The following is a 26,463-nucleotide window of genomic DNA, read 5'->3' on the forward strand; positions in this document are numbered from 1 at the left end:
TTTAGTTTAATGTTTTTGCAGGAAGGGGCACATCAGAAATGGTCTTTACACATTGCACCCATGTGGGGAATGAAAGCCTGGTCTTCCGAGTGACAAGCGAACGCTTTAACCACTAAGCTACCCCACCGACCCACATCTGTCTGACAAGTCTGAAATAACGTATAATGATTAAACCTTGACGTTAGTCAGCAGTGTTTTCTGGAAATTCTTTTCACTGTTGAACTTTTTTGATATCGTTAATATCGCACTACATTAAGGCGATCGTCATCATCATCATCATCATCGTCGTCGTCGTCGTCGTCGTCATCAACATCGTCTTCGTCATCGTCAATATAATCAACATTATCAGCACCAACATCATAGTGAACATCTACACAGTTATTTCATCATTACTAGTTCCATCCTTCAAGGGGCGGTGGGGAGCCATAAAGCGTTCGCTCGTGACACCGAAGACCCGTGTTCGATTCCCGACATGGGTACAGTCTGTGAAGCCACTAGGTGGAATCTCCCGGAAAAAGACGGTGTAAACCCAACTGGTGATAACACCGCTATTATGTGGCTGCATATTTATTTCTCCAACGCAGTACTGGACATAAATGTTTATTTGACCCCCAAACACTCTAAATCCAGGCACAGTGAAAGCGTTCATTAAGAGGACGTAATGACTCAGCCCGTCATGGCTTCTGTTGGAGATGATAAGAGCTTTCTGTCCCATGAGAGACACTTCCCTTCTGACACAACAGATGCTTCTAGTGTCGTTACAGACCACGTTCCCAGTTTACTATCAGCCATCACCATGCACTCTCCTGCTTAGGAGGCTCCAAACATGGCTAATGATCAACTCAGAGACACGCTGGCGATAAAGCACTCTCGACTTGCCTGGAAGTCTTTGCTGCTGAGCGACAAATAGAGTTTTATTGATTGCTAAATCACTGCATTTATCAAGATAATGGTGACATTTATTTTTTTAAAGATTTGAAATCTGATTTCTGTCTCGAAAAAATGTCAATACGATTCAATACACGTCACACATTTTGTTGCTGTTTATAAGAACATTTTTGTGTCGAAAATTGAATGGACTTAAAATCGCTGAAAAACACTTCCGTATATACAGTGTATATACTCCATCACACTATTGATTCAGCCAGAGAAGCCTAACATCGATTTCTGAAATGTACCCATATGAGTGTGTCATGAATATGACGTCATTGACTTCAACTGGCGAATCAGAATAGAGAATTGCTGAAATCACCAAATCACAAATATCAGACGTTATAACACTCTAGTTATATGTGAAAAATACTATGATACAATGTGCACAAGTGTTTTAATATCTTCCTAATATTTTAGTTCCTATAATTTGAAACTGTCTGTGTTCCACGTTAGATCCGACAGACATCTGTTGATTGGGCTGCTGACCTCCAACATAGACGTCCATCATACCTGAAAAGGGGAGACAATAAACATGTACTAGGTCAAGGTCAAGGTCAAGGTCACAATCAAATATAGTCATCTGTAAGAAGACTTTAATGGTATGTAAAGGTGTGTTAGCTTTTACGCCGCGTTTTAGCAAAATGCATGTATATATCAAGGCCTGGGACACTCGAACTGGGATTTACAATTTGACTCCAGGAGGAAATTGAAAAAGATCAACGCTACCCTACGGTCCTTGGAATACATGGTTAGCTGTGGTATGTAATTCCAAGTGTTGAACATAAACACCAAAATAACCAAGTGACAAAACCAATATTTGCACCTGGTGGAAGTATTTGAAGTGCGTGCGAATCTACATAAAAGGACAGAAGGAGATATCGCTTTTGTATTTTGCTATAATGAAAGGGATTGTTCGAGCATGGGGTAACACCGCTTCACCATTGTTCCAGCAATTTCACGGCTGGGGACAGTAATGTGCTTCACACAGTGTAGCCATGTGGGGAATCGAAACCGTATCTTCGGCGTGACGGCCGAATGCTTAAACCTTTTGCTTTAAACCAAATGGAGAATGACTACCCACTGTATTCCATGTTTTGTCCGCCATATAGATGGAAAATTGCTGAACAAACCAAATCATGTTAAAAACCGTGGCATATCACTTGCCTAGACAAAACCTGATAGTACAGTATATATTCTTTTATTTAGACCTGTGACAGTGTCACCAGCAGGTTACATAGGCAGACAGTTAATGTGGACGATAGACAACATATGGAAGGACTCTCGTCATACACCATGACACTTTGACATCCGTGGCTCATATTGTGTAAGTAGCATTTCTTTAACTCTTGGAGAAATATTGTGTGAAAAACATATGAGACTTTTGCAAACTTTAGATTGCTAAATACGATGCTGATTTATTTACTGAATATTTACTTTTTGTGTATTTGACTACGACTACGACTACGACTACTCCTGCTGCTGCTGCTGCTGCTGCTACTGTTACTACTACTGCTGCTGCTGCTGCTACTACTGCTACTACTACTACTGCTGCTACTACTACTACTGCTGCTACTACTACTACTGCTGCTACTACTGCTACTACTGCTGCTGCTGCTACTACTACTACTACTGCTACTGCTGCTGCTACTACTACTACTAGCACTAATACTATAACTACTAATAACACTAACGCTCCCACTGCTACCATTACAACAACCACCACCCCCACTACGTACTACTACTACTGCTACTACTACTACTGTTACTGCTGCTGCTACTACTACTACTGCTGCTACTACTACTACTAGCACTAATACTATAACTACTAATAACACTAACGCTCCCACTGCTACCATTACAACAACCACCACCCCCACTACGTACTACAAGTACTACTACTACTGTTACTGCTGCTGCTACTACTACTACTACTACTACTACTACTACTGCTGCTACACTACTACTAGCACTAATACTATAACTACTAATATCACTAACGCTACCACATTAGAACAACCACCACCACTACGTACTGCAAGTACTACTACTGCTGATCCACAGAGCAAAACACGATGACATACCTGGGAGAACCACCCATTCATCGTTATCGGTCCACACGGCCATGCTGCGGGGATCCACTGTAAATTCATTGACTACCGACCCGTTTGAAATAATGAATCTCCTGGTAAAACCAACCAACTGAATCCTGGGAACCGGAAGTGAAGAATTTTGCCATGACATATACACCTGAGACACCTGGAAGGGAAAAGGAATACCACGCACTTGATTTTTAGATATTCTTAACTTTTAAACATAGATTATTCACTATAGCTATCTCAAATGCGAAGATCGTAAATACGATATCACTTGTATCACGGTTCATTGGTTACCCTTTGCGACATTTCGGGTGATTCCGTCAGTGGGTCACGGAAAGGGCCGAGCAACTATGCGGTGAAGAACATTTGCAAATATATCATTTGGGTTTGACCCCACGTTGTTTCTTTTGCATAAGCTGGCACCGCATTGTACCTGCAAAAGCATCAGGTTTTTACGGTCAGTGTGGAAGATATCTGACCAGATAATTACGTTTGCACCACCAAATCGTGTGACCTTCCGTTCATTGCGACACGGTTATTCTGTAGCTCTGAGCTCCCCTATTTAGAATATATTCAGCCAGAAAGATTATTTTAGGACAGAACCTGGTCTGTGTATAGTGTATACCCACTAACCTCATCAGCGTCATACGACCCCGTGTTGTAGACGGTGACACTACACCACAGCCCCTCCCCAGCCATGACGGTGATGTCGCAGGTAAAGTCATCATATCTGAACGTGGTGTACGACAAGCCGTAGCCGTAGGGAAAGGCAGGCTCTCCATCGAAGAACCAGTATGTCCGACCAGCCATGGAATAGTTCACCATCGGAGGAATCTGCAAGATAACATTCGTTTGCTAAATAACAACATGGCCAAGCGTTGACTGATACCAATTAAACATATTCATCTGGGAATCATTGTTTGGATTTGAAATATCAAATGTAACATCTACAGTCCGAAACGACAGACCGCCGCCATACAGCTAGAATGTTGTTGAGTGCGGCGGAAAACTGAAGTCGCTCACTCATTCACTCACTCACCTCACCTCACCTCACCTCAACTCAACTCACTCACTAACTCACTCACTCACTCACTCACTCACTCACTCACTCACTCGTGAAGGTACGGGGTACACTAGCCCCAAGCAACTCATGCTTGCCGTAAAAGGCGTGTATGTTTGTCGTAAGTGGAGACTAACGGGATCTGGGTACCCGGCAGGATTAGAAGATCATACCGTGTACCCAGTCATTGCAGTAGCATGACGATGTTTGTTCTACAACAGCAGTATGCAGCTGCGTGTCCCTTCTAGTATCTATCTGGTAGACCAGTGAAGATCCGAGTTAGAATTGGTCTTCGCAGATCGATGAGCATGCTGTTGGTCACTGGATTGTCTGGTCCAGACTCGATTATTTACAGACAGCCGCCAAATGACTGGAATATTGCTGAGTGCAGCGTAAAACTAATCTCACTCACTCACTACTACTGCTACTACTTTATCTTGCTGTTGCCGCTACTGCTATCACCACTGCTGCTACTACTGCTACTACTGGTACTACTACTACTACTACTGGTACTACTACTACTACTACTACTACTACTACTACTACTGCTACTGCTGCTGCTGCTGCTGCTGCTACCATCACTACTATTTCTACTACCAGTCGCATCATTTATGATCCAAAACTCATCAAGGGCTCTACGGTGGCGGTTCTATACGAAAATCAAATTTCAATTTGTAATTAATATCTTAAAGTTATTAATGAATTCGTCTAAGTGACTAAAACGATGCTGTATTCTCCATGCACTTTACCTGTGTGTCACTGCTTGGCCACGTGTAGGGCAGTCTGGCTGCAGGGACTGAGCCAACCCCCGTGTTTGTCAGAGAGGCAAAGATAGCGTCGCCCGCAGCCTGAGCCGGATAAAAACATTCTATTATGGCAACAACACGTGGGTTCGCCACCGCCCATCCAATCTCAACAGGTCCGCCATTAAAGAGGAGAAGGACGACCGGCTTATCGGCTGTAACATGATAACGAGTTATGATTAACGAGTTATATGAGACTGATGCCCAGTACACTTGTTCCTGCATAAATCAGTTACAGTTATTATTATAAATGTGTTTTTGCAGAATCCTGTAAGTGAAATCCTTGAAGACGAATACATTTATTTCGCGAGATTCGGTATTTTCATTATTTTGATACATATTTACACAGTTTATTACCTACGATGATCGTGGTTCTGAATACAATGTAAAGATGCATTGTAGTTAGTGCAAGCCAGACCATATCCTGACCGACGTTCACGAATCGGGATCGATGCTGTTGAAGATGACGGTTCAGGTCAAGACCAGTGAGAGGTACACTTTGATACGGAGGATAGTAGACGAACATGTGAATGAGTCACTTTAGTTTTACGCCACACGCAGCAATATTCCAGCCATGTGGCGGAGATCTGTAAACAATGCGGATTCCATACAAGACAACCCAGAGATCAACAGCATCGATCTTCGCAACTGAAGAACGCTGACGTGTGTCAACCAACTGATGCGACCATGACCCCCCGATACCGTTAGTCGCCTCTTACGACAAGCGTGGGTGACAGAAGATCTGTTCTAATCCAGATCTTCTCTGTTCTAATCCAGATCTTCTCAGGTAAGATGACCATGTAAATGTAGCTGAAGACTATGAACAGATATGTACATGGTGGTCATGGTGTCGATGTTGACTTAGATGAAAAGGTAAATGTCACTGTGAGACAAGTTGGTGCAGAGGTTAATGCTGATATCGATGTTTTCGTCACTGGAAATGGACGTGAAGAACGTATGACCAGTCCACTAGCAACAGTATTTGCTGTTCTAGGTGTTGTATGTGATGTTGATGCGTAGATGGCGCAGGTGCTGTAGGTAATGTAGATGATATCTCACTGTTGTTGACGACGTCCTGTAAAAGCTGCAGTTGCTGTCCCGGCAGAGAAATGTTGTGTCGGTCATGCCCTTCAGACTCTATAGCTGGACCTGTAGGATATACCCTATTGTCACTTTAGATCACTGACACAGTTGTTCTGAAGTCGCACTCATTAATATGACAGTTTCGTCACGGTGTCGTGAAAGTATTTTAGTCTGGAGCAGACAATCCAGTGACTGATAGCGACGTCGTTACAGGATCACATATCTGACCTCCCGATCCTCGCATGTTACGACAACCATTCGTTAACCGTTGAGAACAAACACAAGTTGTAACTGGTCCAACTCGAAAGAACAAAGGAGGAAACTGGAGAGTTGTGCCCTTTACACATGACATAAGTTGCTGCGAATTTCACACCTGTTCCTAGGCACACGAACACCACGTCAGCTCCTTGCAGCGCCTTTACCACGTCCCCCTTCCTGTAGTCCGTGCAGAAGGTGCTGGAACAGCCTGCAGCGTGGGTGGCCATGGTGCCCAGTCTGACCAGTCCGGACAGAGGGGAGCTGATGTAACGGGGGTCAGGACTCGGGGCGTAGTCACCAAACACCTGCTGGCTGTCATTTGCCATAGGGCCTACTACCTGGAAAAGAATCCTGAGACTTTGTATTGAACACTAAAGTCATTCTCCATTATACTGCTGAGCAATAAGCAGATTCTCACACCTCTTCATTCAAAGCGTTGAATTGATGATTCTGAATTATATATTTTGAAACTCTTAAAACTTCATATTAGAATGCTCTTGAAAACTTTGATGCGTATCTGTCCGACACTTTAATCATAAACTAGTTCCTGTAGGATGATCACAAACTCGTTTCTGTAGAATAATAGTCATAGCGTTTTCCTGTAACATAGTTGTGATCTCCTTCCTGTAGTATGACCATAATCTTGATCAGTCTTGCAAAATCTTTCCTTCACCACGATAATAAACTCGTTCCTGTGGCATATCATAAACCCGTTTTTTGTAGATAATCCCGTCGTTTTAGTATAGTCCTAAACCTGGTCTTCAACAAAACCCTAAACTGGTTCCTGCAGCAATACCCTAAACTCTTTCGAGTAGTCAGTATGCAACTCACTGCGACGTGGGTGTAAAGTGTCTTGATAGGTAGAAAAGTATTGGTATTTTTCAGAAGAACAAATGTCTTGGCCGCTGCCTCTACAGCCAACTGTCGGTGTGTGGAGCTCAACACGACGTCATCAGTGTCAAGGTAGTTGTAAGGGTTCATTTCCGGTGGGTCGAACTCTCCAAGTCTAAGTCTGGTGTAGAGCAGACGTTTCATGTTTTCCCTGACCAACGTCTCGCTGACCTTGTTCTGGTGTATAGCATCAACTGTGAGTAATTACAAAGGTACTCCAATATTTTGTTTATTTCCACATTCAACAATATTTCAGCATTTCGACGTCGGTCCGAAGATCCAGTGATTGACATCATGAGCAGCTATAGTATATGGTGACATACATCCCGTCAGTGTGCTTGAACAACGTTCTTGTTATCATGTTCACCAGACAAAATATGTTCGGGATATTGACATTTTTAGGATTGATATTTGTCTGTCAATGAATAAATAAATCATTATTTATACTTTGAAAATTTACATATATTCCTAACTATTTTTGTCCAGTATATCAACATGCCGTGTTTCGATAATGACTATTACCTTTACCGACTGTAATCATGTTTTCATTGTTTTTCAGCTGGGGCGGTGGGGTAGCCTGGTGGTTAAAGCGTTCGCTCTTCACACTGAAGACCCGGGTCCGATTCTCCATAAAATGTGAGAATGTGTGGGCAAAATGTGTGAAATACATTTCTGGTGTGCCCCGCCGTGATCTTGCCAGAATATTACCAAATGAGGCGTAAAACCAAATTCTCTAACGCAGTCACTCCTTTTGATCTCGTCTTCAGTGTATCAATTGATGACTTGCTTTGAAGATACTCATCATATTGACCACTGGTTTTCCGGTCCAGATTCGACTTTTTACTGACCGCTGCTATATAGCTGGAATACTGCGTCGTCATACTTAACTCACTCACTCACTTTGTTTGATATCACAATACCACATATCATAGTTGAGTGAGGTGGATTTCCCGCCGATTTGAAAGGTATTTTATTCATATCATGCCATGTCTGCTGAATGTTGGAAAGACTGAGTTTACGTTACCGAAATTCGAACCCAAGGTACCAACAACGCTGCAGTATATTCTCTTCAAAGAGAAATAATAGCGGTATTTACCATCCCATGCTGCTACTTACTGATGGAGTTATAGACCCTTGTGTCACCGCCCTGCACCTCCAGGCCACATCCGGCGTTCAGACAGCCTGCAGCTGCGTCGACGGTGTTGTTGAAGTAGTGCTGAACGTTGATACTGGTGAGAAGAGCCCCAGCATCTGAAGCTACGTAGCCGGTGAAGTTCCACTCCCCTCTCAGTATGTCAGTCAGCAGCTTCTTGTTGGCGCAGGCGGGGATACCGTTGATGCTGTGAGAAGAGAAAATGTCTAGATATTCTGTAAATTGCTGGGAGTATGGCCATTTCCTGCTACACGGATGAATGTGCTTTGAGAGAATTGTTAACTGTCTAAACATATATGACATAGAATTAGCAGTCAGATTCAATAAGGTTTTGCTCTTACAGGTTATATGCGCAGTGGAGGCCGAATGATCCAGCTTCTGCGCATTTCCGGAAGGGAGGTAGGAAGTAACTTCTCCAATCCCGTTCTGAAACCTAGATGGAACTCCTAAGTAACCATCTCATCAGTCACTTGTGGCTCATGCAGAAACGTTGTCAACCTTGGTCATCAAGCTGTTGGAAGGGTTTTCGCCCAAAAAATGTTACAACATGGAACTTTTTGTCACGTGGCCTTGAACTTGGCATTAAGGAACTAAAGCAAGAACTGGTCAGTTCTCTGTCGGTATAATTTATCCAACAGTGGTATCTTTGTTACATTGTGTGGAAGGATATTTCAGAGGACTTACACTAGAATTCTGTCACAGATCCAGTCTTGCACAAACAGGCACACTCACGCACACTTGCATGCATGTTATCCTACCTCATTTCAATTTCAGACGTGAAGTGCATTTATTAGAGACCATTCCTAATTTATGAATAGGAGAGGGGAGTAATGTGGAATGTGACTGTACAAAATCCGCCCCCTCATCTCATTTCATGTACAAAATAGATGACATCCGATTCAGTGAATGTCTATCTAAAAAGCATCATTATGAAAATCAAAATAGGTAAAACTGAACCTGCTTTAGACTGCAAGTGCTGGGATGATGCAGCATATGATATACACAAGTACAAAGAAAGATTAATGTCGTTGCGTACAAGACGACGACTGTTTTTCCATCAGAGGCGTCTACAACATATACATTTCTGGAATGGAATGAGATTAAGTAAACCGACCACACCTTTGCATCAAAGTCGTGTCTACTGACGGGCCAGTCTTCTGGGCCTGCGGACACGTCGAAGTGTTTACAGGCGGAAGCAGTTCTCACATAGCGTGGGTGGCTACCATGGAGACCCTTCACGTGGTGGTATCCCATCTCCCCAGCATGGTAGGGGTCTTCACTTAGCGTCTCCTTAAATTCACGTTCGTTTGTAAAGACACAATGCTTGCTCATCTCTAGAATGCAGATTGGGTGAACGTAGCTATACTCTTGGTATTTGTTTGTTTTATTTGTTTTGTTTGTGAATGAGTGAGTTTAGTTTTACGCCACACCCTGCAATATCCCAGCTATATGACGGTCTTGGTAACTTCGAGTCAGGAGCAGACAATCCAGTGATCACCAGCTTGAGCATCAATCTACGCAACCGGGATTTGATGACATGTGTCAGAGACCCTGATCACACTATCATCTTTTACGACAAGCATGGGTAGTAGTATAGGGAATGGGGGTTCTGGACCACTTTCAAGAAATGTCTCTACAACACCTTATTTACTAAATAAGACGTTGGTGGGCCCCTTAGCTCTTGCTACTATTACCCCTACTACAAAAAAGTTGGCGGTAATTACTGTGCCTTGGTAGGAGGTAACACTGTGACGTACGGTACGATCAATACACGTTTATATCAATGAAGCAGTTTAACGTGAACCGCCTACGATCTCTTTGGTGTTCATAATAAAGGCTTGTTGGGCTTTTTGTATCCCCTGTGCTATGTACTTTTTTTCTCGTCCTCGCTGATAGCAGACTTACGAGACTTGGATCGAATATCTTGTTTCATTCCGTTATATTTTTTGAGTTCAGAGAGGATTGAACGAAACTCCTCTTCTGAGATCTTACTATCAGAGAGTGCCGTGGAAATACGCTCACTAACTGTGTTCAGTTTTGCTTCGGCCAGAACCCTGATCTCGTCGTGTTTCAATGCCTTACGATGCAGTCTGCGTGATACCAACTTAAGCGCCAACCCTAACACCCCCGCTATCCCAGCTGTTATTTCAAAACCTAGCACTATAGGTGCAGCCACGATGGTGGTTAACAACCCAACACCTGCAGCCCCTAGTCCCGTGCTGGTTGCCATAAGGGCAGTGTCAGCCCCGTCCACGATATTGAAAGCTCTATTGTACTTCTTACATAGTGCTTTCCGCGTGTCACGGTCTTGTTCTAGTTGACGTTTCACATCACATAACTGCCTCAAGCGGAACCCATCTACAGTTTCCAACGTCTTCGCTACTTCCTCTACGACTGGGTACAGACCCATCCTATAATATATATTATGAAAGATATTTTAATTGGGTTTCAGTTAATACTCTTCCAATGTATTTAAAGTCTACAAGTTCTATACGAGTAGTCAGGGTAATAGGTGAGAGGCTAATATACTTTCCTGTTGTAATAAAAACCCCACTGAGATTTATTAAGCGGTTTATAGGACCCCCGTGGGTATCCCGTTGTATAACAATACGACAATATTTGTTTGTGTGTTCGTCAAACCAGTGTATTGACACCCCGGGTAAAATTTGGTGTACTCTTGAGGTGTTTTCATTACCTAAAAATACAAAGAAGACTTCTATGATGAGTGTGAAAGGGGAGAATGTATCAAGACTTATGTTAGGAGTATAATTGATAAATGCTAATTTATTGTCTTCTCCAGGCCTTAAACTACTTTTTTCGGTCTCAGTAGTTGCTATGAATATCCTCTCCGGAATGAAATCCCCGGTCCAGATACCGTTGTTCCTAATCTTAGTGACAAATTTTGTATCTGTATCTATTGTGATATAAGGTGAGGCGAGTGTTAAGTTGATCAGCCATTTAGGCTCTTTTAAATCTGATAACGGCACCAGTCTGTACACGTTGTCTTTGAAGTGTAGGACGTATAATTCATCTTCCTCACCAGGCTGATCGAATCCCTCTGTATCTCCTAGGTCGTTAAGCGTGGTGTTGGGTCGATGACTGGTCATTATTATATTATTACGATATAATTTCCAACTGGTTTTTTGATAATAATTCAGGGGTGAACTTCATACCCATGAAGTGTATGTTGGCAGGCAGGAAGATATTGGTTAGTGATATCTTGTTTTCCACGATCACGTTGACCCCCTGCAGACTGGTGTTGGAGTCGGTACCCACCCGCACGTAAACATTGCAAACTTGATACTGGTGTCGTTTCACCCACCCGAGTTTGATCCCCTTCACGATCTCGATATTATTCCCCGATGGTTCCCCTAGGTAGACTTTGATGATCAGTGTTGAGTTTGCCGGTAGACTCTCTAGTATACTGACCACGCCTTCGAATTCAGACACCAACTGCAATTTCACGTTTTGTATGGTCGGTTTACTCGATAGCATATGAGCTGCCATAGTGTCGAGTGGGCTGATGACTATGCTACGTCTCTGAGTTGGGACGTAAGCCACGAGTATGGTTCCATTGTTCACGACTTTGTTTAGGTGGTTGTCTTTGTTATCCGTGAACACGTAGGGAGAGACGAGTCTAATATTGAGAAACCAGTCGTCGTTATCGGGTAACAACACCCACTTGTCATCTTCGGTGAAGACGAGCATATATGGCTTGTTTCGGGCGACGGTAGTGCTCTCAACATCGTCTAAGTCGAACAGTTTACCCCCGAACGATGGGTATATTATCCAGTTATTATCACCGGTGTTGACAAGGGAGTACTTAGTGTTTACTGTTGCTCTTGTGGTATCTATCATATCACTTAGGGCTCCACTGGAGGGGATTTCAACGCGTTTGTAAATGTTGTTTTTCAGTTGCAAGGCGTACGATGTACCATCTACTCCGGGAGCGTCGAAACCGCGCGTGTCTCCGAGGTCGGAGATCCCGATATTGACGCATTTTTTAACTCCGGGTCCTTGTGCGCTGGTCATTTTACATGAAGCGTTAAGCTGAGGTATCCTATATTTACAGGATTATGATTTATATCTAACACCGATATTGTCAGCTCAGGTATGTTGCCCTGGGTTAATTTTTTTATACTGCCGTGGTGAAAACGACTCGGTTCTACCGTCGTTGTATTTCTCAGTTTTCACCGGCACTGCTCTCAGTATAGTGGAAGGGTGACCTCCTTGAATGTTGTCCGTTGTGCTCACCTGACTGAGATGAATGTACAGCTCTCGGTACGGTACTAGGTCGGGTAACTTCGTGCCTGTGACGGTTGTTGTTGGTTTTATCTCATCAGGAGACATACCGAGTATCCTCGCTAATGGTCGGCCTAGCCTCAAGGGGTTTCTTCCGTTGTTGATTAACACCACTGTGCCGTTTGAGTCGTTCATCTTGAGTTCGGCTCCAAGGGGTTTGAAGACCTCGTCGTTTAGAGAGCACACGCTGTAGTAGCCGTCAGTTATCTGGCTGCGAGTTCCACTGACGAACAGCTTATTGTTGCTGATATTGATGTTAGTCCATTGCGGTAGGTAGGTGATATCGCAGAGTGCGACTTCGAGTTGACCTGACGTGTTATCGATCGCGTGCGTCAGCTGAACAGCCTCACCGCTCGTTATTCCTGGAAGTGTTATGTACATGTTAGAGTATATACACTCATTATATAAGAGTTTTAAAATGTTGTTTTACCCTAAACTGGACGTAGATTTCTCCCCGATGAAGATCGTGGTTGCTCCTGAGTTGTATTTCAATGCCCAGCTTTTAGATGTGTTCGATAAGTATAAGCTTTCGGTGACTAACATCAAGGCAGTCCACGCTTGGTTCAACAACCCTATGCAGTTCTGGCAGAATCAATTAAACTTTGCTGTGTGGTGCGCTACAACAGGGTGTGGTGTGACATTGACCGACACTCGACGTGGACCGCTGAGTCAGTCTGTGTTCAAGTTCCACGTGTACTACCAGGTCAGACGTATCCTTAAAGAGATCAGCGCCCCCCTCCCACAGGACAAAGCGTGGGACGCAACAAACAACCCGTATGATAGACGGGTCTACGAACGTATTTGCAATGAATTCGAAATAAACCCTAAGACGGATTGGCGTTTGCCGGGGCTGAACCACGGGTTGGGTATTCCTTACAGCGATGGGCTCTCAGTAAAAGCATTTAAGAAAGATTTACTAACAAACTTTATGAAACGAAAAATGTTTAGTACTGAGAATTTTTTCCATGCATTAGATGATATTGTTCCTAAACCTACCAAATATGGACCGAAACCAGTGAAAGATGCAAGTGATGATTTAATGAAACGAGGTATACTTAGGCAGGACTTTGCTTTATCGAGTAATGAATGGAGGGATGATCGTATGGACTTTGAAGGTGGTGTTGCTTTCACAATCCAGAAAGTGGAGCAGTCAACCGCAGACGGGTGGAAAATGTTTATGTTGGACAAGTCGAAAGGATTCACTCGTGCCGGGGTAGTCAGGTTGAACGACTCGATTCGAACGTACGTGTGGGCGCTGTTGGGTGCGCAGTCTATGACGCGTTCCAACATCCTCGGTAAGGGAACTGCTTACGACGCTCAGAAACAGTTCGTTTCCAACGTTGAGGATGCTATCAATTCTCCAGTTGATCTCCCGCGGGCCATCGAACGCTACCAAAACGTGTTAGAATACGCCAGATCGAAAGTCAATTACGTGTTCGGTGTGGGGCTGTACATGGCTCCGAGTGATATGCAACTGAGAAGGATCAAAAGTTGGGTATCAACCCTGATATTAACACCACCTATATCCCACACATCCCACCACTTGAAACGGGTATAGTGACGTCACCCCCGGAGTCTAAAGTTCATGTGGAGGTACCCCCCACACACTCTCATATTCAGGCTCAGCAGCATATTGATAGTAAAACGGCCCTGGTGGTTGGTGGGGTAGCTTTGGGACTTATTTGGTTAAAGATTTTTTAGCCGCTACGTACACCAGACCCGCCACGGCGACGATGGCTGCCCACAGGTTTTGACTGAGCCACATGGCAGTTTTAGACAGAGCGCTCAACAACCACGAGACGATGCTACCCAGGATGCCGGGAAGGGCTTCGGCGGCTTTACCAGCCAGTTTAGCTAGGCCTTCCCCGAGTTTTTTTATCCAGTCTTTAACACCACCGCCTGTGGGAGTTCCCCCGCCGGTAGGTGTGGGGGTTCCCCCCGTTAGTGACACCACCAGGGTTGATATGATGAAACCCAATGCAGTCAGAATGCTGGCGATGGTGATCCCTTGCTCCCGGAACAATATCCGAATCCTGTTGGCTAAAGTTGTATCCTCGTTCAGTATTCTATCGATTGTTTCCCGAATGCGACTGATCTGTGATCGAAGCTGTTCACGATTCGAGGAAGCGGATTCCAATCGTGTACGTCTCTCGTCTTCTAAATCACGTAGTCGTTCATTGATACGACGCTTCATATCATCGTTTTCAGTTTCGTTGAGTTTGGTTTTTTCCCTAGCGATGTGCTCGTCGATTTCGTTCAGTTTCCCCATGTTGTTCACGAGTTCTCCACGCACGCGTTTCACGGCTTCGTCTAAGCCGCGCAGTTCCCTTACCAGAAAGTCAAACCCCGGTAACGGTTTGTCCCAGTAGGTGCTCAACAGTTTTTCTATGCTGTCCGAGGCTTCTGTAGCACGCTGTGGTGTCATTTCATCTCTAGTGGTGAGGTGGGATCTGGTAGCTTGCAGATCTTCAACAACGACCTTAGGTATTGCACCACCGTAATTATGCATGTTTAGATCTTCACGGATAAATTTGACACCATAGCGTCTGGCTAGAGTTGACAAGGCCAGTGGTTCTTTAGTGCGCGTGTTAAAGATGTCAATCTTTTTGTTAGACTTAAGGCGTAGAACACCCTTTTTATCAATCAAAAAATTATTATAGTCTCGACCCTGTGGTTCAACGTAGTTTTTATCTCTTCTTAAACTTTCGTAATAATCATTTACCGTTGTTTCCAAAAGTTCTTGGCTCAATGGCGAACTAGTAAATGAGGTCTCCTGCACATCGGATGCCTGGGCACTATCGTCCCACATCTCATTCATAGGTATGTCTTCATCCATTATTTAGTATTAAAATATATTTTATTTATATATAACAATGTACGGCAGAAAATTAGATCCTTTCAGAAGATTGAGAGAACCATTAGGAGCCAGAGCCGTGCGTCAGTCGGTGACCATCACCAACAATCCCAGCAAGATAGACCAGAATCAAACTCTGCTGGTTAGATTTCCAAACCTTGGTGAGAATGACCTCATTGTACCAGGCACTGTTCGACTGGCGTTCAAGATCACGTTGACCTCCGACAACGACAAACGCGAGCTAGTGCGGAACGTGGGGCGAGCCATCATCAAGAAAACGACCGTCAAGATCAGCGGTAACGAGGTGCTGAGCATCGACGACAGCGACGTGTTTCACTGCTACAAGGATCTCTGGAAAAGCGAGAGAGAACGAGTCAATGATGTGTACCAGGGTATCAGCAAATCAACCCGGGCGCGCATAGGGTATGTCTTCACGCAAGACCAGCAAGACAAGCTATCGGACGGTGAAAAAGCCATCGCTCTAGCATACGGGAATCGATTCTGCGTGCCGCTAGACTTTGAGTTGCTCACGGGACACGCGCCGTTTTACCAGGCCACGCTGGGTGATAGGCTCGAATACGAGCTCACGTTTAACGACTATAGCAAAGTAGTGCGTACGCCGAACGGTGATGAGGCTAGTTATGCCATAGACAACATCTCTCTGGAGTTCGACATGGTCACTAGCCCGGAGCTGGCCAGGCAGGTTCGAAGTCAGTACTCTGGGAAGATGGCCATCCTGTACGATCGCGTACTGAGGCATAGATCAGTCGTGCGAGATAAGAGTGACACTGTGTGGAATATCAACCTGAACGTGCCGGCGCGATCGATGAAAGGTATCCTGGTCGTCCCCGTGGAGGATTACGATCCATTCCGGAGGGACAGCGAGAAGTTTTTCAACCCCGAGATTGAAAAGGTGGAAGTGACCATCGAGGGCGTGCCAAACCAGCTGTTCAGTCATGGTATGAGACCACACCAGCAGTGGGATGAGATAAAAAAGCTACCAGTGGGGGATTACATAACAAAGGACCTGGACCTCGGCTCCGTGCAGATCGGTGAATACCTGACCACCAAGTACGCCCTATGGTTGGACATGCGATCCACGGATGATGATAAACTGCACGGTAGCGGACGCCGTATAGATAACGGCAGCGAAGGGATAACCATCCAGATTACTAAGAAGGCTCAAACCGCTGGTAAGTTGAAATTATATCTGTACGTTATTATGGACGCGCAACTTAATATAGACAATGGGAGATTCGTGCAAGCCATCTACTAGTGGGGGGTACCCCCCCACAGCCCCCAACAATAAACTGCCCCACCTCCCCTCTGACCCACACTGCGCTATCATATGCGGGCAGACTGGCTGTGGGAAGACCGTTTTCGTGTTGGATATGTTGGAGGGTTACTATAAGGATGTGTTCGATAACATCGTTATCATGTGCCCTACTCTGAGCATGAATAAAACGTACGCGCGACCTTGGGTGATGACGGACCCGGACGTACACAAAATCGACCCTGGGACACGCCTGCAGGACTGGTTAAAAGCTCTTCACGAGAAATTTAAAGGGGAACCGACGCTGTTCATACTGGACGACTGCAGCGCTAATCGCAAGATAACAAAAAAGAGAGACATGCTATCGTACCTGGCCTTCTCCGGCCGGCATGCAAATCACAGCGTCTGGGTGCTAACGCAGAAGTTCAACTCGGTGTTGAAAGACCTCAGGGAGCAGACGCGATGGGTGGCCTTATTTCACTGCAAGGACAGGGATTCGTTCGAGGAGTGTTTGAGAGAGAACGATGTGATGAGTAAATTAGAACGGGAACGGGTGAAGAAACAGCTCGCTGAAACTAAACACGCTAAGCTCGTACTAAAAACCGACCAACCAGTAGCATATATAGTATGCTAAAGCTAAGCAAAGCTAAGCAAAGCTAAGCAAAGCTAAGCAAAGCTAAGCAAAGCTAAGCAAAGCTAAGCAAAGCTAAGCATATAGCTATGATATTTGAAGTATTTCTCTGTGTTTTGTCTGCATCGGGTATTATATAGTTAAAACTAAATCTTACTTGTTATATTATAAGATGGAGTGTGAGGAATTGCTCGAACAGTTGGGGGAATCCCCCACACCCACTGATGACAAGCGAGAGAAACTGGTGGCGTTGGCTGTTGGCGGCAAAGCCAAACATTACTTTGGAGACTACACTCCAGATAAAATTCACAAAATGTCAGCCGAAGAAATCGATAAGCTGTACGCTAGATACGAGTCCCGGCTCGGGGCAGAAATGACAAAGACAATAGGATCGGCTATGACCCAGATATACACCGGTATTGTGTCATACTTCCTTCCCATTCCACCAGAGCGCCGACTTTACCTGTGGGAGGACCTAGATAAAGACCCTTTTATCGAACACGCCGTGAGCTCTATCAGCTGCGAGCTGTACCACAAATATGGTATGTTGTTGGCTCCAGTGACGGCGGCGATTATCACGGCAAAGCATTGTCAATTTGAGAGAAAGAATAATAATAATAGTATAGATGGATGCTGCACAGGAAACCCCAGTGGGGGTACCCCCAACAGTGAGTCCCGAGGTGATGGAGGAGACCCCACCCCCAACAGTGACGGTGGAAACCCCTTCAACAGTAACCAGACAGAAGAATCCTAAGAGAGTAGCTGCCGGTAAAAAACGGTGGTGTAACCAACATAAAGTGACCAACCCAACCCGACTGTTGTTGGCTGTAGGCGTAACTGCTGCCTTGGCTATCTCGTGGTTATACGTGGGGGTACCCTCCCACAGTGAGCCACCACCCAACAGTGAGCCCCCCACCCCCACGGTAGACCCGCATATCATGTTATAATTTAAATATTTTTATATCATATACATAATGTCTGAGGGGAAAACGTTCGTCAACGACGCATACCACGCCACAGTGGTCGCCAGTCTAGCTGTAGGGTACGCTCGGTTGACTAAAATGGTGCTTAAACAACCAACTATCAAGCTAGATTTCAACCTGCAGGATATGGGTATGCTCATAATGAACCTTGGTATGGCGATGGCCACAAAAGACATCCTAGTAAAACAAGGAATAATACCTGATAATATAATGAAATAAATATAGGGATGGCCACGATAGCTATGATGGCCGGTGGGGCGTTAGTGAATGTCCTGGCATTTTCCGGGAGTAATTTCCTCTTCTCGAAACTACGAGATGATCACGCAATACAGGAAGAAAGGAAGCGGCACGATCTCGCTACTGAGAAATTACAAAGAGCACAGGCCAAGTACGCTAAAAAACGTCTCCAGAGGATCGATTTTATTAACGAACAACTCACGCGTGAAAACCATGCCGTTCAAACATTCAACGATGTCGATGAAGCAATGAAAGAATACTACCTACTAACTGGTAAACGATTGGAACCGCTTAATAAACCAACACTCGCTCAGTACTACACACCATCCAAGGGGCAAATGAATCGTGAACTGGTCTTCATAGTGTTGGGTATAGCAGCTACTGCGTTGGTTGCGAAGCAATTAAACTAAAATACCTATATAAGTAAACATGAGACCCGCTCCATACCGATGCGAATACATACTTATGGGGAAGACCGAGGCCTGTGGTAGGAAATGCAGGAATCAGGGGTTCTGTTGTTTCCATATGGGAAGTCCTAACTACACGTGTTCTGTGTGTGGTATCGGGGTTAAACTGCACTACTGTCTATGTAAAGCTCACGGAGCGAACGTAGTCAGACATCAACTCATCTACGAGAATAAAAAAGGCTACATAAAAGAACGTAGGCGACTGCTCAAGATAAAATCCAATTAGAGATTATACACACCTACGTATAGCTATGTCTGCGGAAAGTGTGATCGCATCTCTAGTTAAAAACATATTCAAATATGAACTGGCCTTATGGGGAAGCTTCAGATTTAAGATAATATTGGACGTGGTATGGATTAAAGAGGGTTTTAAGTATACTCGTCCCTTCGAATGGGAGCGGGATATCGCGACTCAATACCATATAGAACGTTTTTCAAGTCTAAGTGAATACTATAACCAAGGCGAGTGCTGGATTGAAACAGCCACACTATATATTTTACCAGGTACGTGGGACGATTTGACAGAATTACTAGAATTGGACCCGGCTGCCCGAGTTTGGCCTCTTCTGGATTGAAATATTTTTTTAATAAGGTTACTGTGAACCAATTAGACATTAGTTCTCTTAGGTGTAAACACTATGTCTACTGTACGCGAGCTGAAGAGGGTCGCAAAACAGAGAGGTGTCATCGGGTATTCTCGAATGCGGAAGTCAGCATTGTTGAGATTACTAGGTTTAGAAGCCCCTCCTACGGTAAAACAATTAAAAGCTCAAGCAAAACAGCTTGGACACACGGGTTATTCAAACCTGGGGAGAGCCGGGTTAACCGCATTGTTATCACATGCCCCCGTAGCACGTCCCACTGTAAAACAATTGAAAGCCGAGGCACACGATTTGGGTTTAGGCGGGTATTCCCGTATGAGGAAACCACAGCTTTTAGAATTATTACGACAGAATAGAGCTATTGACCTACAGTTCGTGCGCACTGAGCACGCCGTAGGCAATTATTTGAGAGGTTGGCGCATGCGCGTTGATAGAAACATAGACATTACAGATATCAAGCCTCTGATAGCTGATAAGGTCAACCAGGAACTAAATAACCTAGGAAGTATCAAGTTTCAGATCACAGTGAAAATGTCGCTCGATAAGCAGGTTGGGAGTACCACTGAGTATGTTCAGCCTTACTTCCGAGGTAAACAAGAGGTCGTCACACATGCAGAGACCATTGACGCATCAATCGATACCAGTTTTCAGCAGATACGAGAATACCTAGAACGCTACACACACTTGGGGTCTGGGTGGGCTGTAGATAAAATCGATAATGTCCATCTAGACATAGCTAACTACGTGCCGTTCAGAGGCGGGTCATACCTAGCCTTGCCTCCCTACTATAGGAACAAACATGCCATAGTAAACGTTAAGAATAGAGGAAACGATTGCCTGAGGTTAGCTATCAGGTCAGCCTTATTTCCAGCTGACACTCATTCAGATAGGCTTTCTAGCTATCCCCAAGACGATGGGCTCAACTGGGATGGTATAGATGAACCCACCCCCATATCCCAGATCACTAAAGTAGAAAAACAGAATAATCTGGCTATAAATGTCTTTGGGCACGAAGGTAACACAACAATAGTACACAGGGTCAGCCCGGTGAAGGATTGCCAAGTTATCAATATATTCATGATCCAGCGAGGTGATAAGTATCACTACACGTGGATAAAACACTTTAGCAGGCTGTTGTATGACCAATCGGCACACAGAGAAAAGACCCACTTCTGTGAACGATGCCTACATGGCTTCACCCGAGCTGATTTATTAGAATCCCACCGGGATGATTGTCAAGGTGTGGGGCAGACGGCCATACGAGTCGACATGCCTAAGGAAGGTGAAAATATCCTAAAATTCAGTAACCACAAGAACCAAATGTCTGTGCCTTATATCATATACGCCGACTTCGAAGCCTTAGTTGTGGGGGAATCCCCCACACCCCCTAGTGGTGAGAGCTTCACCCACAAGACACAAGAGCATAAAGCCTGTTCGTTTGGATACATTGTCGTCCGTTGTGACGGGGAAACGAAAGCTCCGGTAGTGTATAGGGGCCCTGACGCGGCTGAAAGGTTTCTAAAGTATTTGCAGGAGGAAGAAAAAATTATTAGGAATGCATTGTATAGAATCGCTCCCATGCGTATGACCCGAGTCGACAGGCTAGCTCACGCTAGTAGCACTAACTGTCACGTGTGCGACTCACCACTTAACGGTGATTCGGTGAGAGATCACTGCCACATAACTGGTAAGTATAGAGGCGCCGCTCACAGCGCGTGCAACCTCAAGCTTAAAATCAACCCTAGGACAATAAACATCCCCGTTGTCTTTCACAACTTGAGAGGGTACGACTCACACTTGATCATGCAGGCCATCGCGAAAATCGATGGTAATATAACGTGCATCCCCAACAATATGGAGAGATACATCTCCTTCAGCTTAAACGGACTTAGGTTCATTGACTCGTTTCAGTTCCTCCTATCATCACTCGACAGTCTGGTCAAGGCCAACAATACCTTCCCTATCACCGATCGATACACAGACGCCGAGACTAGACCCCTGCTTATGAGGAAGGGTGTGTACCCCTATGAGTACATGGATAGTTGGTTCAAGTTCACCGAGACCAGACTACCCCCTATTGACTGCTTTTATAGCAAGCTGAATGAGACGTCCGTCTCACGAGATGATTACTCGCACGCGACTAACGTATGGAATAAACTGGGTTGTAAGAACCTGGGTGATTGTCACGACCTGTACTTGAGGACAGATGTACTGCTGTTAGCCGACGTGTTTGAAACGTTTAGGCGGACGTGTTTAAAGCAGTATAAACTCGACCCCGCATGGTATTACACCAGCCCAGGTCTGTCGTGGGACGCCTTGCTTAAAAAGACCGGAGTTAATTTGGAATTGCTAACAGATTACGACATGCACCTATTCATTGAGAAAGGCTTGCGAGGTGGGATTTCCATGGCATCCAAACGATACGCGAAAGCAAATAATCAATACGTGAAAGGTTACGATCCTAACAAACCAACCAATCACATTCTCTACCTCGACGCAAACAACCTGTACGGCTGGGCCATGAGTCAGTATCTACCTACAGGGGGATTCGAATGGGTACCCCACGTTGATGTTATGGAGGTTGCACCAGATTCGAACAAAGGGTATATCCTCGAAGTTGACTTAGAGTATCCCAAGGAATTACACACATCGCACAACAGCTATCCCCTTGCACCCGAACGTATGAGGGTTAACACAGACTGGATGTCTGAGTACCAACATAACTTGTCAGGTGGTCGTGTGACAGACGTTGAAAAACTCGTGCCTAACTTAATGAATAAGACCAAGTACATCGTTCACTATCGCAACCTACAGCTGTACCTGTCGTTGGGTATGAGGCTGACCAAAATACACAGGGTGCTCATGTTCGACCAGAGCCCATGGATGGAGCCCTACATCAGAATGAACACAGACCTACGACAAAAAGCCACCAGTGATTTTGAGAAAAATCTCTACAAGCTCATGAACAACTCGGTGTTTGGTAAGACTATGGAGAACCTGAGGAAACGCGTGACCGTGAAGCTGGTTAGATCTAGTGAGGAAGACAAGCTCAGGAAATTGATAGCCAGTCCGGCATTCAACCGTAATAAAATATTTACAGACAACCTGGTTGCCATACACATGAAGAAAAGCCACATAAAATTCAACCGGCCTGTTTACGTGGGGATGAGCATCCTCGATTTATCCAAACACCTGATGTACGACTTTTACTACAACGAGCTCAAGAAACAGTACGGCGACAGGTGTGAAGTACTGTACACTGACACGGATTCCCTGCTGATGGAGATTCGAACCGAGGACGTGTACGAGGACATGAAAAAACACCTCGATTTATACGACACCAGCGACTACCCTAAGACCCATACCCTACACAGTACGGTAAATAAAAAGGTCCTAGGTAAGATGAAGGACGAGTGTGCTGGCACGCCCATAGCCGAGTACATAGGTTTGAGACCTAAGATGTACTCCATACTGAAAGCCGACAATAGTGAGATCCGGAAGGCTAAGGGGGTTAAGAAGTATGTGGTGAAACAACACATCAAACACGCCAGATTCAAGGAAGCCCTGTTCAAGACCCGTACCTTTAGACATAAAATGAACACACTTAGAAGTGATGGGCATAAGATATACGGACTGACTATAAACAAGACGTCCCTGTCGCCTATGGACACGAAACGTTGGATAGCTATTGATGGGATAAACACATACGCGTATGGACATGAAAAAATTTGAGGCTATTTACTACAGCCCGCGTGGGTACTGGAAAGGAGCTAACGCAGTAGATAAGCTAGCTAAACTAGCGCGAGTACCCACGGAGGAAGCCAAAGCGTGGCTTGAAAAACAAGCCCTGTGGCAGATCTATTTACCGGCACCACGCTACGTGCCTAGAAGGAGGTTCGGTATTAACATACCTAATAGCATTCACCAGGCAGACCTACTGTTCCTACCCCACGATAAGAGGTACAAGTATGCCTTAACCGTAGTGGATGTAGCCAGTCGTTACAAGGAAGCCGAACCCTTGACCACGAAAGATTCGGCCCAGGTAGCCAGAGGATTTGAATGCATATACAAACGCAGCCCACTGACGTGGCCAACAGAGCTGCAAGTTGACCCCGGACGGGAGTTCATGGGTGCCGTGTCACAACTGCTAGCCAAACACGATACAAAGGTCAGGCGTGGCACGGCCGGAGCCCATCGCAGCCAAGCCATAGTTGAGAGATTTAATAGGACTTTAGCTGAGCGCTTGTTCGGCTATCAGTATGCTAGGGAGATGGTCACCCCTGGAAAACGATCGACTGAATGGGTCACGAGGTTACCCAAGGTGGTGTCGGCAATCAACCATGAAGTCACCCGTCTCACCGGTAAGAAACCGGCAGACGCTATCAAACTAAAATCAATAGTTGCAGAGTCGGCCGCTCCATTGCGTGGGAAGGAGAAACAGATACCAGATAGGGCCCTAGTGAGGTATCTATACCAGCCGGGGGAACACGAGGGTGATAGCCGTAAGCGAGCCACCGATCCTATATGGTCAGTCAAAACTTACAACATAGATAAAGTGGATATGAAAGCCGACGAACCTAACTTGTACTACTTGAGGGGTGGGCCGGGTAGGGGGTTTGTAAGAGAAGAATTATTAATCGTACCGTACGGCACAGTGTTACCTCCTACCAAGGCACAGTAATTACCGCCAACTTTTTTGTAGTAGGGGTAATAGTAGCAAGAGCTAAGGGGCCCACCAACGTCTTATTTAGTAAATAAGGTGTTGTAGAGACATTTCTTGAAAGTGGTCCAGAACCCCCATTCCCTATACTACTTGGGTTGCTTAAGACCAATTCTTACCCGGATCTTCACAGATATATAGTCTTTGAAATGACTGAAGTAATATTGTCTCGCATGCACTGTTAAGTACAGTTATTGCATGATAAGATGTATAGAAATCCCTGAAGCGTGTTGTTTATAAGACGAAAAACAATTTCGTCAAAACGCATCCACATTCAAATCTTGAGACCATTGGACGTGTGCTTCGTCACAATATCAGCACCATCACGACCATATCACAAACATCATCATCATCATCCTCATCATTTCCGTTGTTACTATCATCATTACGCACCGGCCCTCTGCCCCAGCGAGGGTCTCTGTAGAGATCCATGTTGGGATTCCAGCAGCTGAGAGCCTGGTGGATGCCCATGGACCCTATCTTCACGAAGTGGTTGTAGTAGGCTCGAACCTCTGTACTGCTAGCCTCCGCCACTCGGTAGATCAGGTCCTTGCTGGAGGGTTGGGACAGAAATGCAGAAATGTGACGGACATCTGATGAAAATTCTACAGCAAAATGTCACCGATGTATCTCATCAATCTTTACGACAAAACAAAGAATCATGTTGTTATTATAGTCTGCAGTGAAAACGTACCCATGAATTTCACTTTAAACAAAAACGTAAAGTATATAAAGTGAAATTAAGATTGAAAATCCTCATAAACTTACCTTGTCGATTGAAAATGTGAGTCTCAGATTTTTATTCTACTTAGGATAAAAGATGTTCAACTAATTGGCTTGTATTACAAGGGTGTAATCGCAGTAGTTGGAACAGCAAAACAAATGCACGTGCCGCACGTGATGAGCGTTAACCAGCTCTGCTTGTTTTCGGTGTCTCATTTAAAGTACATACACCTTGTAATATAAACAAATGAAGTGATTGGAAACTATGACCTTTTATCCTAATTTGAATTAAATTCTGAAATGGGAGTGTTCAATTGGCAAGGTAAATTTGTGAGGATTCTTAATCTTAACTTCACTTTATTCGATTTACCATTTTGCTTGAAGTGAAATTCCAAATTCCGTACCATATGTTTTCACTGCGACAGACCTTATTGTTAACCCTAATCGCACAACGACATTGCTCAGACATTGCTCCAATAATGCTACTCTCACGGCCCGGTAAAATTCGGGTTTGTAAGGGTCTTTAGCAACTCGTGGTTATCGTGAGAGGCAACCAACATGATCGGGTGGTAAGGCTAGCTGACTGATTTCACGTGTAATTTCCCAATTGCGTTCATCGATGCTCATTATGTTGATCAATGGATTGCCTGGTCCAGACTCGATTATTGACAGACAGCCGCCTTATAGCTGGAATATTGCTGACTGCGGCGTTAAACAACCAGATAATCGACCTTATATCCTTGTGGTTAAAGTGTTCGCTCGTCACGACAACAGCACGAGTTCAGTTTCTCACAATTACACTGAATCGACGCTTCAGTACTACACAACACATGTACAACACAAACGTTCGTACATTAAACACTAAAACCAATCTGACAATACATGATTATCAACAGGTAGAATACAGAAACTCACTCAAACGACGCTCCAATGCCAATTGCCTGGGGGAAAGCCGTAGCGTTCTGACCAACATCACCCCGGCCACAGTTTGTCCACCAAGAGTATTCCCCAATACCTAATCTACTGATAGGTGGGGTAGCTCCCTGACCACTGGCCAGCTGAGCCTGAATCTCCTGGATGGTCAGTCTCCCCACCACATCCTCGACACGCACCTGCCAGGGTAGAGAGGCGTTACGGAAGGGGATGTCTGATGACGTAATACATATCAGAGATGACAGAAGGATTACAGAGGCGAAACGTTCCATCGTGAATGTGAATAGCCGTTCCTGGAAGTGTGTCAACGGACGATTTAATCACGTGATATCTCAAGGCAGTTATGAAAAGTCTGGGAATGTATCATCTGGCTCGCGTCCAAGATAAGATTGAAATAATATTCATGTAACGTTTCCTTATTTCAAGAACCGAATTTCCATCTCATCGCACATGGAAATTGT

The 26,463-nt window shown here is 44.8% G+C and overlaps 1 protein-coding gene across 1 annotated transcript; it reads right to left on the reverse strand.

Annotated features, from left to right (window-relative positions):
* Nucleotides 1-880: 880 nt before the first annotated feature.
* Nucleotides 881-26,318, reverse strand: LOC137278151 (uncharacterized). Its single transcript, XM_067810325.1, has 12 exons — nt 25,985-26,318; nt 24,740-24,899; nt 9,397-9,567; nt 8,619-8,710; nt 8,241-8,464; nt 7,065-7,318; nt 6,349-6,571; nt 5,952-6,041; nt 4,839-5,047; nt 3,663-3,863; nt 3,015-3,189; nt 881-1,443 (listed from the first exon to the last, which is right to left on the reverse strand). The coding sequence occupies exons 1-12, from the start codon at nt 26,272-26,274 to the stop codon at nt 1,328-1,330; spliced, it is 2,205 nt and encodes a 734-aa protein (XP_067666426.1). The 5' UTR covers nt 26,275-26,318; the 3' UTR covers nt 881-1,327.
* Between the last annotated feature and the right edge of the window lie 145 nt (nt 26,319-26,463).

This window comes from Haliotis asinina, chromosome 1 (genome assembly GCF_037392515.1).
Source record: "Haliotis asinina isolate JCU_RB_2024 chromosome 1, JCU_Hal_asi_v2, whole genome shotgun sequence".
NCBI lineage: Eukaryota > Metazoa > Mollusca > Gastropoda > Lepetellida > Haliotidae > Haliotis > Haliotis asinina.

Excerpts from the sequence above, each read along its gene's own strand:
- LOC137278151 (XM_067810325.1), bottom strand. The coding sequence starts at position 26,274 with ATGGAACGTTTCGCCTCTGTAATCCTTCTGTCATCTCTGATATGTATT. Across the intron at positions 8,465-8,618 it reads CTCCACTGCGCATATAACCT|CATCAACGGTATCCCCGCCT; the intron begins GTAAGAGCAAAA and ends CTCTTCTCACAG. Across the intron at positions 1,444-3,014 it reads TGAATGGGTGGTTCTCCCAG|GTATGATGGACGTCTATGTT; the intron begins GTATGTCATCGT and ends TCCCCTTTTCAG.